Genomic DNA, 15,946 nt, shown 5'->3' with positions numbered 1-15,946 from the left:
GGACCCAATAGTGAAAGTATGCCTTTGCATTCTCCTTTTATGAAAGTATTTATTTAGATTTAGGAAGGAGAATCAGAAATTTTAAGTAGATCCAAGCTTTGTAGTGTACACATTGCAAGTTTTTCTGTTTTTTTACCTTGTATTTTACTGAATCTTGTCATGGTTGGATACAACACAGGGAATGGTACACAGAGTGGCTGTTGTGCTGTGAATGCCGAGGACAGGACCCAATGTGCCACTAATTTACACAAGGTTTGTGAAGTATCTCTGGTAGCTTCTGTGTGAGGGAGGCTTCTGTCATCCTGTTACAGACATGGGCAAACAGGAGGCACCACTTTCTTCGAGGCTGCTGTGAGAACTCTTCTTGTTCAGGCAGAGAGCAAGCATGACCCAATCCCTCAGCCATCACCGCCACCAGAGGTTAAACAAGGACAAGAGCCCTTCCACTCACGAGGATGATGAGGCAGCATTAGCAGACTGAAAGCTTTGAGGCCCTGAAATGAAAGGCATCGAAGGCTCCAAAACTTTACTGTAAGATTTCTTACTATGATGCATCATGTGCAGTAAGAAACAGGGTCACCAGAAAAACAAGGGGTATCTTTTTTTTAATTATTATTTTACCATACTTGCTCATCACATTTTTAATTGTAATTCAGAAGCAGACAAAAATAATTTAAAAAATGTAAACTAAGGAGAATGTATACTTAGGGTTGGAAAACAGTTCTCTAACAGTAGCTTAACACACTCTCCTGTGGGCTACACTCAGTTTGATAAATATGAACTCAGTGACAATCCCCCCTCCATAGTCTCACCAACAGGGCCAATCCTAGCGAGCAGCTGATTCTAAGGAAGCATCAGTCACCTCTAAGATCATATCAATCCATCTTATTTTTGAACTGCCACAAAGGAAATGCAATTTTTTCCATGTTCAAAGAGTTTTCCAGATAGAGGATTTTTCCCCATACACCCATGAACAGAAGTTGAGCAAAAATGAGACAGAACTATTACTATATTCACCCAAGAAAACCCAAACTCACTTCTAGACCATGTACTGAGCACCTTTTTCCTGATTTTGATAATTTAACAAAAACTACCTGTTTAAAACTCCTTCAAATTTCAAACAAAATTTTATTTTCTATCTTGTATTTCCAGCATAGGGTGGGACACATAATAACAAATGCATTGACAACATGTTAAAGAACAATTTCATCTTTATCTTTTCTTCTGCAGTTTATTATATAAATTACGCTTTTCAACACTTAGAGCACTCACATTTCAGAACAGGAACACCAGTGCAAACAGTGGTTTGTCCAAGTGCAAGGAAGTTACTTGTCCCCACTGACAGCAGTGGGTGAGGCTCAAATATAACTTCTCAGTCCACAACAATAGTGTGACCTAAATGTGAGCACGTTGTAGTCAACAGAAACACTGGACTTTGGTTGGTAGCAACCAAATACTTTGACAGGACAAACAAGAGAAGAACAATTTGACCTCCAGCAGACCTGTGATTTCACTGGGATAGGAGACCACCTCCATAATTTTTCTGAACTGACATTATAAATAAGTGAATCCCAAACGTTCTATTTGATGCTCAAATCCAATTATCAAAACACAATAAATCTCCCATGCAGGAGAGCATTACAACATTACTTCAGTGAATGCCACAGGTTACCTTTGGCACATCATAGTCAGGACCTGAACACAAAAATAACCTGATCTGGCAGAGGATAAATGAGAAAGCTTGGAGAGCTTTCCCATCTCCAATGCCAAGAATTGTTGCTGAAAAATGTATTAAAACAAGACTGAAATACAGCAATCACCTCTCCATTATACAATACATACTAGACCCAAATTTTAATTACATCCAAGCAAAAGAAATCTTATTCAACCCAGAGATGCTAGCAACTGGGGCCATTGCCATGATATACAGGCCACTGTCAGAAGTAGTTATTAGGATCTTAGAAATCTGCATTCATTTATCTTAAGAAATTGTTGCAATGTAAAAACAAAATGAGACAATTAATAAATAAGATCTTTATTAATGAGTTTTCTTTTTCACATTCTTTAAAGTGATGTTCAATTGAAATCTGCATAGTCAAGAGTGCAAAAAAAAGAGATTCATATAAGTCAGACCCAAATGTGAACACTATTTTTTTTGAAGCAAGACTGGTCACAGTCATAGGAATAAAATAGAAATAAATGGCCAGGGAGATACAGAGAGGGTGGGGATGAGAACCACCAGGAAAATTCTCATCAGTAGACTTGTCTATTAATGAAGTCTTCACACAAAGACACACAACACTCATTCACATTCATGCGCACAACAGAATGTAAACCACAGAAGAAAGGTCCTTCCTCTGCTGAATGAAATGAAACAGAGCAAGATTATTTATGTATTTCACTGAGCATTGATCACCTATTCCAACAACGTACCCAGGTGGATAACTCAAGGTCCAGGCTTCTTCATGCCCTTATTACAATCACATTTCAGCCACCATCACACAGCAGGAACCAGGAAATCAAGAGTGTTTCCATAACACTGGGAATTATTCTTAACACACTCTTTTAAGCACCATCACCTCCCTTCCTTTTTAATTTTTAGTAGGACTACCCTTTTCTTTAGTGCTGTTGTTCATGGTTAGTTGGAAGAGCAGGTGAAGAGGATCCCTCCAAGCCCATGCAATGGCTCAGCCTGTGGAAGTGCAGCAGAACATCTCCACCTCCAGCTTCATTTCCATAAGCACAGGCAACACAGTCCCAGATCTCTCACATCAACACCACAATGTGACTCTGCAAGTAGTACTTTTAATATTTACACCATCTAGTGATTTAGCTGTGGTTCTCTGCATCATAACCATCATCAGAAAAACCTAGAGGAAAAAAAACAAGAGGCATATCCCCTACATAATGGCTGTAGGTAGTAAAGACTGACCTCACAGTGGTGAGAAGCCACATCTTGCCTCCAGCTTGGATTTATGGAGCAGAGACACCACTCTACAGCTGAGCACAAGTTTAAATGCAGAATTCTCTATGTTGGTCATTTGGAAAAGCCATCCAATGCCCTCACACTGAACTGCACCACACACAAACTGGGCTTAATGTTTTGCATGTGATTCTGCAGTAATAAACTTCATTTACAATTTATATTAGTTAGGTTCTGAATTATTCAGATGCACAATCTAGGACTGTGGGTAACTGATCATCAATATTCAATCATACCAGCTCAGGTTCAGGCAAGGAATAAGTCTCATTTATTTGCATTATGCCTACAGCCTTTAATCTGAGATTCAGGCCCAGAGGTCAAGAGAAAGTTTTTTGTGAAGTCAAACCAGTCAAAAATACATTTGCTGCCATGGGTATTGGAAACATAAGGCCTGAAGTATTTTGGAGATGAACAACAGGAAGTACAAGAGATTCAGTACAACTTGCAGTGGTTTGTATTTGTCCAAGGACAAAACAAACTACACAGTGAAACTCAAACCCATCATAGTGAAATAGTGACTCCACAGCTGAAACTCCACCTTCATTTGGCAAATAAGAAGTAAAAGATGTCCAGCACAAGAAAGCACCAACCACAGCTCCCAGCCAGCATCAATAAAACATGCTGCAACATCCTTTCTTCAAAGATAACCTGCTTTCTCCTTTGGGAGCTAACACTCAAATGCAGGGAAAAGCAGTAAGAAACTAGAAAGAGGGACTGAATTTTACCCCAGAAATAAGTGTCCTGGGCAGCCAGCAGCTGCCACACTGGGCAGGTTTCAGGGCAAAACCACATAAAAGAACCCATCTTGTCCCATTTCAAAATACCAAAAATAAAACTGGCTAATGGGTGTGAGCTGGTAAATTTTCAAAAGCAGCAATGGCAACCCATTTTTTTCCTGGAAATTTCATGGGCAAGTCTTCTGGCAGACCCAAAAATGAATGAAATTGGAAACAGGATATTTAGTGCAGTAGTAGTCTTAATTTTTTAAAAAAGAAACTGTATTTCTTGTGTCACATCAGGGGTTTAATTAAAGAGATCAGTAGATTAAGACCACTTTTGTCATTAGTTCAAGATTTACTTTGGCACAGCTAATTTACACTATTTGTATTTGTGGTAATTATAAGGGCATCACAGTAGATATTTTCTTTACTATGGAAAATCCTAAAATAAATACAATTTAGTAGTCTGAATAAACCCACCTTACTCTAAACTAGAATGAAACAACTTTGTGGCCTGCTTGTGTTTCAGGAAAATATCCCACATATTCAGATCAGCCTCACTAGTTAAGACACATTAAAAGGAAACATTTCCCATTAAAGATGCCAAAAACTGGATTTAAATTTATTGCATGACGTTGCATAAGAAAGTGTATTATTGAAAAATGTAAGGCATCATGCAATTATCCATCAGCTAATTATTTATTATTCCTTGAAAGATGGTTATATACTCTAAAGTTATAAAACCAGTTTCAAAAAAGTACATAAAAAATTTAACATAAGCATTAAATATTTTTCACATGTTCATAGTTTTCAGCTGTTAAAAAGTGCATTCAAACATACTGTACTGGAAAGTTGCTCTGACCAAAAATGGTGCTGGAGACTCATTAAATTAAAAGCTGCAAAAGGATGTTGCATGAGATTAGAAAGCTCACAGGTTGTGGTATTTAAACTTACAAACTTGCTTGAAATAATTTTGCAATCCTCACACTTACAATTTAGCATCAATGATATAATTAGCTAAAAATGTGTATTTTTAAAATTGAACAGTCAAATGAATTCAAGTTACATACACTGAGTGATCAAATAAGGAGCAGACAACATTGAGACCTGGGCCAGGATGTGCTGCTGTGATTTTGGCAGGGATCAGTTGATGTACTGGGCCATCCAGCGGAACCCCTCCCCGTAGCCTTGTCTCTTTAGCACACTGCACATGAACACCTCCAGGGGCCTGGCGTTCAGGTCCTTCAGTGGTGTGTTACCCTGCAGAGAAACACAAACATTCCCTTACAGTTCCCTTACAAACAACACCTATTCCACATGGACATCTGCTTCTGTGGGATGCCCTTATTTAACTAGCGTTTGACACTGGAATTTTGGAAAATAAATTAATCTAAAATCATAGAATGGGTTGGGCTGGAAGGGACCTTAAAGTTAATCTCATTCCAAATCCCTGCTATGGACAGGGACAGCTCCCACTAGACGAAATTGCTCCAAGCCCTGTCCTAAGTGGCATGAAAAGACTTCCTGGAATGGGGCATCCCCAGCTTCCCTGGGCCTGACACCTGCACAGAGAGACCAAAACACGTGACCTTAATATCAGTAACTTGCATACAAGAAATATACTACGCATGTTCTCACATGCATCCATCCTGGAGAGGGGGAAGTACATGAAACCAGAATGGAATAGCAAACATGTAAAAATAATTTTAGAGCTTATTTTTGGTGTTCAGTCACAGCTCCCTGCTCTGTTTGCAACAGTTTACCAACCAGATAAAAAAAACCATTTGCCATAAATTTAAGGACTGACCAAAGCAAGAGTGCTTTCTTGCCAAGATCGGCACAGTGCAATAGAGTTGCTGTTCAACGGGAGATTCACAGTGGTGTCCATGATTCATCAAATACATGCGGTGTAAAGACCAGAAAACAAGAGGGTAAAATACAGCAAACTAGAAAGTAAAGGTTTGTTCCTGCCTGACCTAAACTCTGACTGGCACTGAACTTTAAGGGAGGCACCTAAGAGTGAATAAGCAAAGAGGAGTTGCAAGGCAGGTGCCCTCAGCAGAGCTGGTCAGCTAATGGGAGCTGTGATTGGAAGCCACAGTGGAACGACTCTATCGGCTTCTTTCCAAGAGCCAAGGACACTGTGCATCATTTCTAATGCTCACAGGCAGAGTACTGAATTAACTTTATATTAAGAGGAGCTGAAGTATCACAAAGATCCTTACTAAAAATCTGCCTTGTTGCTACAGATGCCAGTAGGAATCTTTTCCTCCCACAACCTACAAACTTAAACTTCTATGATGGTGTAAATCTATCTCTAAGCTTTAGGCAAATATGTTAGGTGGAAAACTCTTAAAACTTGCACTTGAAACGAGAAAAGTCACTTACTGAAAGATTCTATTCAGTTTTCTCTTATAATTCACTCTAAATATAGCGTCTGAAAACTGCTTAAAAATAATGCGTAAGACAGTTGAAGTACTAAAAATTATTCTAGATACAAATACATTTTCTCTGAGAAAACGTGGCATTACATACAACATAAAAAATTGTAGCAGACATACATCTAACACACACACACACACACAAAGAGACTCTGTGTTTCATTCTATATACTATTATTACGTATTAACTACTTTATAAATTAGAAAAACATTTATTTTGTATAGCTGGAGCTATAATAAGACAAACTAATTTCCTAAGCAAAAAACCTCACCAAAACAACCCAACCAAAAACTGAAACCAACCAACCAACAACCAATTTAAAGGAGCAATACCTTTCCTGTTGTCTGGCCATACAGACCAAATGTCTCTCGTAACCTCTCTTCACTGATGGCTTCAGGTCTGTCAATCTTGTTACCAAGAATTAGGATAGGCACATTAGCAATAGTTTCATCTGTCATTAGTGACTAGAAAGGAATGGAGAAAGGAGGAATGATTAATTTAGAATACAGGACAAATCACTACTACTCATTTGCAGGTGACAGCAGAGGTCTGTTGGGTATTTGAGCTTAGTTCTTAGAAGTTCAAACTTTTAAAAGCTTATTTAAACTTACATCAAGTTCTTCTTTTGATTCAAGTAATCTTTCGTGATCTGCACAGTCCACCAAGAACACAACACCATTAATTGCAGGCAGGTAGTTTTTCCACACTCTGCGAGCTACAGGGAAAATAACAAACAAAAGGAAATTATCCCCAAATACAGAGCGATGCACATGGGTAATTAAGAAGCAACCTGTGTGTGTGGGTTTAATTAATTTGATTTTTTTTTTCTTAATTCTTAGCTTATGTTGCCAATTTTTGGGATGCAATTTCATATTTTACAAAGTTTGAAATCACAGAGCAAAATTATCATTCTTTCTAAAGTTATCACTGTTCTATCCCACATGAATGCCGATGTATATAAATGGTCTTTGTTTCCCCAAGAATTACGTCAACAAAGGTAAGTTTGAAGGTAAATGTAAGGAATTCAAAGTACAGAACTTTATACTAATAATAATACACAGTATTAGTCAAAAGTTTGTCTTCTACTGTGCTCTTGCCAAACCATATATGTGATTTGTCATAAATGGTGGAGATGGGCAAAAGAGCAGGCAATGTCTTTTATGCTGTCTCAGAAGACTGTGGGAAGTCAGTCTCTGCAGCATGGCCGTGTTTCTGACTGGAAGCAAACTCCAGCCCACTTCAGTGAGCTTAAGTGAGTCAGCACACACTCTTACCTTGAGCATGTCCACCCAGATCAAAGGTAGTGAAAGTCATGCCAGCAATTGTCAGCTCTTCTGAAGCTGGAAATACACAGAATTATGTTCTAGGTGAAGATTATACTTGGAAAAGTCTAGCCTTCTAGCACATAGATTTTACTTTCTTTTGTTCTTTCCAGTATTTTGTTATTCAAGAAGAAAATGAGAGTAATATATTCTCTCAAAATCAACAGCACATTCATGTATCACCAAAATGTTATTAACCATTAAAGCATGTGTGAAATATCTACAATGCTAAGAACAGCAGAGTATTCCTACATTATTTATCCCTACATATTACACAAACAACAGTTGGCTCTGGCATCTGGTTTGCATAAAAGATTTTGCATTTGGCATTTTTTTTACAATACTATTTAAGGCTTCTCTTCTTCACATCCTTCCCAATTTCTCATCTCATTACTGGACTTTCCCAGTCAACATTTTCAACACATGTTTAACTTTTTCTTCTGCAAGGTTACCAGGATAACTATTACGCAGCAACCTCTGAGACACAAACACCGATTTTCCAATTATACAGAGAAGCCATTCCCAAAAATTGCAAGCCCCTATTTCTTGCAGCTTCTATAGCACAAACTCTCTGCTTCACTGTTCTGATTGTTACTCACCTCTTAATTTTAACTATAACACACTGAACTATCCTACACACATAAGATTTTTTTTTAAGATTACTTGAACTATCCATGGATTGCAATCCCAAAAATCCCTTTGTGCCTTCCCAGTTACACTGGTGGTCTTACGATGTATAATCAGATCCTGCTTTTCTTGCAATCCCTCAAATGCTTTCTAGCTAAGGGACAACACTATTAACTTACTGGGGTGTAACGTGGGGACATGTTGTCCCAGTCTGTCATCTTTGAGCATGTGCAGCAGTGTAGTTTTTCCAGCATTGTCCAGTCCAAGAAACACTAGTTTGCCTGATTTCTTGTACAGTCCTAGAACAAAAAAAGGACCTAGTGACTAATCAGTTCAACCAGCAGGAATTCATTTCCAGCACTAGAGATAATTCTGCTCCTAGGAACAAAGTGTTACAGTCATGGTACAAAATACAAACCAGGCAAACTCCATCAGACCTTTATCAGTGCCCTTTATCCATGTGATACAAATGACATTCCCACTTACCACAGACATGCTGCACCAAGTAACATGCAGCTTACAGGATGCCTGGCAGGAACAGGAGAGGCACACAATCGGTGTGAATATGTCAATAGTGGAAATGCATTGCATTATCTTAGGATAAGCATGGCAGAACAGGACTAAATGCTACCAGTGTAGTTTATTCTCCCCCAGCAAAGTGACAGCTCTGCTCACGGGTGGTGAAGAGGTGGGCACAGACACAGCACCAATGGCAGGCTCTGGACCATGGACCATCCTGAACCTGAACTCTGTTCAGCTGCCTCCAATTATAGCAAAACACTCATCTGAGACAAAAAGAAAGTTCAGACCTCAAACAGAATAATATGGAGAAATTGGATTCAACATCAATTCTTTAATATTGGTTAACATATTATATGGACAAAAAGTAACTTTCACCCACACCCCCAAGAAAACTGTTGTCTACATCCTGAATGGCATCGTCAGAGCCCTTCTGATACACTTTGTCCCATGTGACAATGCTTTCCTAACAGGAATAAGAAATTTTATTTTCATTGGTTGTCATGTTCATAAAAATGCCTTCTGCCTTTCTTCTTCCCCTCCACTTGTAACCCCAGAAATGCAACAGTTGCTGTGAAGGGGAGGAAAGATGTTTAAAACACGAACACCATATTCTCTTAAATTGGAGATTATCAAAGGGCAATTCTCTTACAACTTGTCAACACTGTATCCTCTGCCAGAATTACTTTGCATTGCTTCAAACTCACTGATATTCTAAGTAAACCATTAATATAAATTAAATTTAAAACCAAAAAATACCAATCCTGCTCTGTACTGGAAAAAACCTCTATCTAGTGTAATGTGCTATCCTCATGTGTGTTGGGATGTTCAGACAGCCCCACTGATGCCATGGCATTCCAGGGACAGAGGTAGCTCTGCCCAGCAGACCTTTACACCACTGCTGTTTGTTCACCTCTCCCTCTGCCTTTAAACTAATCTCAGGGATCACATTCCAGCTGGACATGTTTTGTAACTTGCAGGAATGAATAGTCTCTCCTATTCCTCATCTTGTTTCATTAATGGTCTTTATTACTCCAGGTCCTGTAGAGTGTCTTCACAGCTCCTTCAAAGACAACTCTTAATTCCCAAACTCACCTTCTCACATGCCCATATATATATTAACAATTAAACTACAGAGTAGAGGAGAAAGTGTTAATGTTTACAGAGAAAGAAGTGGACAAACATTTTCCGATAGTAACTTACATCACAGGAGAAACCCCAGTTCACACTCACCTTATGAGTGAAACAAAACTCTACTAACCTATAGGAAAATAATAATATTTTTGCCACTCTCAGCCTGCACATCCAGGAGTCTTTGCTTCGCAGTCAGATGTTGTTGGTTTCACCAAAACATTTAAAGCTTCCCAAGTGTCTTTCAGAGAAGCACAAGACAAACAAGCAGCCATACTTCAGCTACTGGCTACACCAAGACCTGAGTTTTTATATGTACATATAACTTAAAAAATGTTTTTGTGCATTCCAAAAGTATACTTGTGCAGCTCTTCCTAAAGTGATCACATTAGCCTTCTGACAGGACAGCACAGAGAACTGTGAGGAGTTTCCCAAATGTTATGATCTGCCTTCTTCAACTCTAAATATAACTGAGAATGCAAAGAGAAAGTGTTTCTTTTAGAAAAAGAGGGACATAAAAGAGGAAGGTACTTGAAGCTCCTCTGTCTTTCAGCAGAATTAGCCTTTGCTTGCACAGGAATGGAAGAGCAGCCCAGTGTGCAGTAATCACTGTGCAGCTAAGGAAGAGGAGATAAGAAAGATTAGTCAACTTAGTTAAAATTTCACTGGCTAACATTTTGATAGCAGACCAAGGGTCTGACATTCAGTGCAAAACTTTAAACTTTCAACTGATAAAAGGTAGGTGGCACAGCTTGCTATGACTTCTTAGCCTCAAATGCTTTGTGACCACTTCAATAAAATCCTTTGAACTTGGAAATTATGCCTTTTACCTATGTGATCCTTTTTTTAGTAACCTAACAATAATTTTCCTCATGGTTTTGAGTTTTTTTTTTACCTTGAACTGATATGCATTGCAGACTTTTTGGCCAGGGAATAATTTTCTGAGGCTCTTGAGTTGATGCCAGTAAAGTTTCACACTAATTTCTATGCCACAGAACAAAAAATTGCAGAACAATGCACAGCTGAACATGAGAAAGGGCTTCAATATCTGACACTAGTTTTTTGTAGACAGTCCCTCCTATTTGAATTCTGACATTATAGCCTCGTGCAAAATAACAAAATAACTGAGTTCAGTTCTTTACAGCAGAGAAATATCAGGAGAAGACCCATAAAAGCCAACTGAATTACACCAGCTTAAATGTAGTACAATTAGAAAAGTCCAACCTATTATGATCATGAAATAAAATGTAATTTTTTTTCAAGAAGGCTTTATGTAAGACAGAGTGGAGAGCACACTCTGGAAATATTCAGTATTGATAAGTGAAACTTTTGTTTGAGTGTTACTGAATGTAGACCAAATCAAATATTACTATCTACCCAGCAGTCTTATTTGATGATAACAGAGGTGAATAGATATTTTACACAAGAATATCAGAAAGGAAAAGCCCCAAATAATAATGACTTACCTAAAAACTGCAATACACTACTGAAACCACTGTAAATCCAATCAAATAGGAACATATCTGAATCTTATAGTCTGAAATAAAGAGAAAACATAATGCATTTAAGTTCTGTCAGAAGAGCACATTGTAAAATATTTATAGGTAACAAAAGTAATTTAAAATCCTGTGTTAAAAATAAAAAAAACCCTTAGTTTTGGTAAACCGTATCATAGATCAGTTAAGTGACAACAGCAAAGATTTTCCCTCCCTTGGGAAAACACTACATGGACTAAAGTCTTTGCAGTAAAATAATTTTATCCAAAGTACAATTTGTTGAAGGTATGTGAGGATCCACTGAAGATTTTAAATAGGATTTTCACTTTTCAACTGGGAAAAAGTGGCACTTCAGAGAGGGCACTAGAGACCTATCAGTGCAGATTTAGTGCTACAACCACCCCTGGGAGCTGCTGGGGGGAAAAAATACCAAAGGCAGTAAAAGGTGACGAAGTTTTGTGGAGCCGAATCTAGAGAAGTTTGATACCAAATAAATCCTTGTCCACACAGAACCCGTCTGTTTGGCTTGTTATGGAAAACAACAACCTAGCATAAAGCATTGGAATAACCCTTCAAAACCAGTGACCTCCTGTATTGCCCTGCAGAGGCTGCTGCAATTCAAAACTTAAATGCAAACGTTTTATTTTAAAAAAAAACACCAGACCCCTATATTTTACCACTGAATTCCTTCAGCTTAGATTCAAGAACAGAAGAATGAGCTGAGAGTCAGTACTAGGTTCATTGTGTAGCCATGACTGATTAATTTCCTAGCTTTCATCTTAATTTCCTCATTATCTAAAGAGAAGATAATCACAGAACCATTGAGGTCGAAAAAGACCTCTAAGATCATAGAGTCTAACTGTTAGCCCAGCACCACTGTGGTCAACACTAAAACCAAGTCCCCAAGGGCCACATCCACAGGACTTCTGAGCGCTTCCAGAGATGGTGAATCCACCACCACTTTGGGAAGCCTGTGCCAGAGTTTGGCCACCCTTTCAGTGAAGAAATTTTTCTGAATATCCAGTCTGAATCTTTGCTGGCAGAACTTGAAGCTGTTTCCTCTTGTCTTGTCACTTGAGAGAAAACACCAGTCCCAACCTGGCTACAACCTGTCAGGGAGTTGTAGAGAGTGATGAGAGTGATTTCCCCCTGAGCCTCCTTTCTCCAGGCTGAGTTCCCTCAGCTGCTCCTCATCAAACTTGTTCTCTAAATCAGACTGAAAGCACTACTTTGACACAGTGAAGTGTGAGTATTTTAGTTCTATTGGAGACTAAAAGGCAACATCCTTAGAAGCCTTTAGCCAGCTAATTCCTACTGGAATGCATTACCCCTGTGGACACTGGAGTCTGCCCTGGAAAAACTGGACTACACTGATAAACACAGCTGGCAGAGGCATCCACACAGGTTCTACACTTGCTACAGGTTCTCACTACACTTGTTTAAAAGCTGCAGGGCTGCCTTGGGGTGTCACAAGAGGACTTCAGGGCAGCTCTGAGCCTGGAGCACAGCACACAGGAGTCAAAACACAGGTCTGAACCAGCCCAAAATCCAGGCATCCGTCACAGCAACTACACTCATGACGAAGAGTTTCTTTGCTATGCAACAACAGGTACATCATACAGAGATAATGTGGAAAGAGGAGTGAATATTTAAATGACCTTTGTTTGCACTGGAACAAAATCTGGTCAGATGAACAAGCACCAGGTGTCTTGGTTTCGCCACAACTAACCCTTAAACCTTTAACCACAACTACATTATTCTGAACAACACAGCAGCTGCAACAGGCACAATTTTTAAGAATACAAATCAAATATGCTTGTAAATGCATAAACACCAGTTACACAATGTCATGACTGAAACTGTCCCTTGCATGGCTAAAAATCAAAGGTCAAGAATAAGCAAACATGGCAGAACACACACGTCAGCAGATTTATTTATTGCTTGAGCAAAATACCAATCGAGAAAATCCTCTGTGGGGCTTAGGGAAACGATCGACTCAAATAACCTGCAAATCAGGGCAAACTGCGTGATGTAAGAGAAGTGCTCAGATTACTGAGGTGAGAATAACTTCACTGCTCAGTTGTATTAACCTGTTTTATCTACTACACTTAGGTTTACAAAAAAAAAAAAAAATCAACCAAAACAATCTTCATGCATTACAGAAAAAACTTTAAAGGGTGAGATTCTAGCGATTAACCTGAGAACAGGATTACTCTTACAAACGCAGCTGAAGTGGCATTAATACTGGTTCAATTTCCATCACCATAAGAAAAGTGGTGCTGGAAAGAGAGCTATCCAAACCCTCCCAGAACAACCTCCATATCAGCTGGCAGCAGTTAAAGGAAAACACTTTCAAAATGGGAAAAAATTGCACAGCTAATTGTAAAGGCACACAGGTAATATTTGAATAGAGATATTAAATCTACTCTTATCACACAGGAAAAGTAACTATATAATTCAGAGCTGTGTCAAATCAAAGCATTACAAAACCAGAGTGGCTCTGCTCTGGTTTTGAGAGTTGTTACGCTGAGGGCAAATTCAGGGAAGAACTGAGGTGTTGAATATATATGGACTCAAACTCTCAGGCTCATGTTAAAAACACCATGAAAGCAGAACAAGGAAGACTCAGAAATAACTGCTCACAAGCCATGATGGAGACAAAGATATTATTTTAAAGTTATTTAATGGGTTGATTTGAAAATAATCCACTAGAAGCAGAAAAAAGTTTTGAATGAAAAGCTGTGCTGGCTGAAGATAGTGTTTTGACTACTTTTACAGACATCACCAACTCACTGCGTCTCCACTACAAAGATACCAAAGTTAACGTCCTAGTATCCGTTCAGCGACACACATCTACCAGTGAAAAACGTCCCCAACAACCCTGGTCAATGTCATTTCATCAGCAAAGCATCACCCAGTAACTCCTGTGGAGCCAAGTCCACCACTCCATAGACCAAGGATGTGGGTTCACTGACTGTAGGCTGTGGAGAACGAGGAATTCCCACACTGTGGCTCTGGTAACATTTGGCCAGCCTCCTGAAAGGAAAGCTGCTGACAGCATGGACTAGCAAGCAAACTCACTCACACCTCTTTTATCTTCTGCAAAGTAGGAAATTTTTTCCTCCTACACTTAACTTGCTTCTTTTCTACCTAAAAATTCATCATTTCACTTCCAAACCTTAGGACAGCATTCACTTCTGAAGACTTTCAAAGTTAAGCTAAGAGACATCTTAGCTTAAAGAAAGTTTTAAATGCCTTTATTGAATAGTTAGGAAACAGCAACCAGTGACAACCAAGTGAACAGCTCTTGCATGAACTGGGAACACACTGCTACACCTATGTGGGGACCGTCAGCAAGAGCCAGGCAGGAAATCTCAGTCCAGCCTGAGAGCACCAAACCTGCACCTCAGCCACAGTTCAGTCTGAAACCACAAGCTGCAAGCAACAGCTTAAAGCCTACTGCTAAGGGTTTATTTTTAGTTTTTCAAGTAGGATGCAAGTATGATCACTTAAAAGTTATAATTTCTCACATGATCACTGTAACATTATAAAATATTACCACAGGCAACAAAGTCAAAATCCCTAGGAAACTCAGTGGATAAACTGAGATTCTACAACACAGTTTATTCTTTGATTTGAAACTGCATTTGGATGTTGTATTTTAAAAGCTGAGGAAAGGCACAGTTAGAAAATGATGTAACAGCATAGACTTAAAGTATTTTAATAATTTTTTGACAGCAACTCATTTTTGAGACAGCAGAGTTTACCTGTGAAGACAGGACTACAACTGCACCCTGAAGCAGAGGTTTAGGCAGTCCTGGCCGACAAAGCCCAGCTGTCAGAGCACATCCTTACTGCAAGGCTGCTGCACCATTCACTGGCTTATGAACAAAACCCTTAAAAGAACTTCTGAAGATATAACAATACTTCAAACAAGTATTGCCAGGTCGATACACCATGGCAGACGGCTGCCCAGGGAGGCTGCAGGGCATCTGTGGGTTATGGGGTTACTTGACGCACCTCACCATCGCAGACCTATTGAGACACTCGTGACAGCCTCACGCACCGTGACAGCCTCACGGACCGGCAGCTGCCCCAGCGGCCCGAGCAGCCCCAGGGCTGTGCCGGGGGGAAACAAGAGGGAGGCGGAATAAGGGACAGGAGGGAAGGGAGGGGAGCGCTCGCCCCCAGCCCCGTCGCGCAGGCCGCAGCTTGTCGGGGCGCGCAGGGACCCCCGGCCAGGCCCAGCCGCGGCCCGGAGGCCGCTCCCAGCAGGACACGGGAACGGCCCAGCGCCCTGAGGGGCTCGCCCGGCTTCCCCACCGGCTGGGGAGAACAGACCCCTCACCGCCCGCCCCGCCCACCCACGGCCGAGCTTGAGGTGCTCCGGGACTCGGGCAGCACCGACACCCACCGACACCCACCGACACCGACACCGACACTCACCCGCGGCTGCTCCCGCTCCGCCCCCCACGGCTCCTTCCGGCACCGGCGCCCGCGGCGCAGACTCGGGTGGGCTCGGCTGCGTTCGGATTGGGGGGGCGTCGTCTCGGCTGGGTTCGGCTGGGCTCGGCTCGGTTTAGTGTGACTCGGCCGGGTTCGGTTCGGCTTCGCTCGGCTCCGCCCCTCCGCGTGCCCGCCCAACCCCGCCCCCGGCCTCGCCCCTAGCTCCGCCCCTTAAGCCGCAGGGCCGCTCCCGGAAGTGCC

General features: G+C 40.5%; 1 protein-coding gene across 1 annotated transcript; it reads right to left on the bottom strand.

The window, feature by feature from the left end:
• Positions 1-1,108: 1,108 nt before the first annotated feature.
• On the bottom strand, positions 1,109-15,874 carry SAR1B (secretion associated Ras related GTPase 1B). The gene is made up of 7 exons (XM_058848371.1): positions 15,686-15,874; positions 11,210-11,280; positions 8,273-8,392; positions 7,419-7,484; positions 6,756-6,859; positions 6,477-6,608; positions 1,109-4,962 (listed from the first exon to the last, which is right to left on the bottom strand). The coding sequence occupies exons 2-7, from the start codon at positions 11,262-11,264 to the stop codon at positions 4,846-4,848; spliced, it is 594 nt and encodes a 197-aa protein (XP_058704354.1). The 5' UTR covers positions 11,265-11,280; positions 15,686-15,874; the 3' UTR covers positions 1,109-4,845.
• Between the last annotated feature and the right edge of the window lie 72 nt (positions 15,875-15,946).

This window comes from Poecile atricapillus, chromosome 13 (assembly GCF_030490865.1).
Source record: "Poecile atricapillus isolate bPoeAtr1 chromosome 13, bPoeAtr1.hap1, whole genome shotgun sequence".
Lineage (NCBI taxonomy): Eukaryota > Metazoa > Chordata > Aves > Passeriformes > Paridae > Poecile > Poecile atricapillus.
This window is presented reverse-complemented; position numbering and strand designations above follow the sequence as displayed.

Excerpts from the sequence above, each read along its gene's own strand:
- SAR1B (XM_058848371.1), bottom strand. The coding sequence starts at position 11,264 with ATGTTCCTATTTGATTGGATTTACAGTGGTTTCAGTAGTGTATTGCAG. Across the intron at positions 8,393-11,209 it reads TAGTGTATTGCAGTTTTTAG|GACTGTACAAGAAATCAGGC; the intron begins GTAAGTCATTAT and ends TTTTTGTTCTAG. Across the intron at positions 7,485-8,272 it reads TGTCCCCACGTTACACCCCA|CTTCAGAAGAGCTGACAATT; the intron begins GTAAGTTAATAG and ends GTGTATTTCCAG.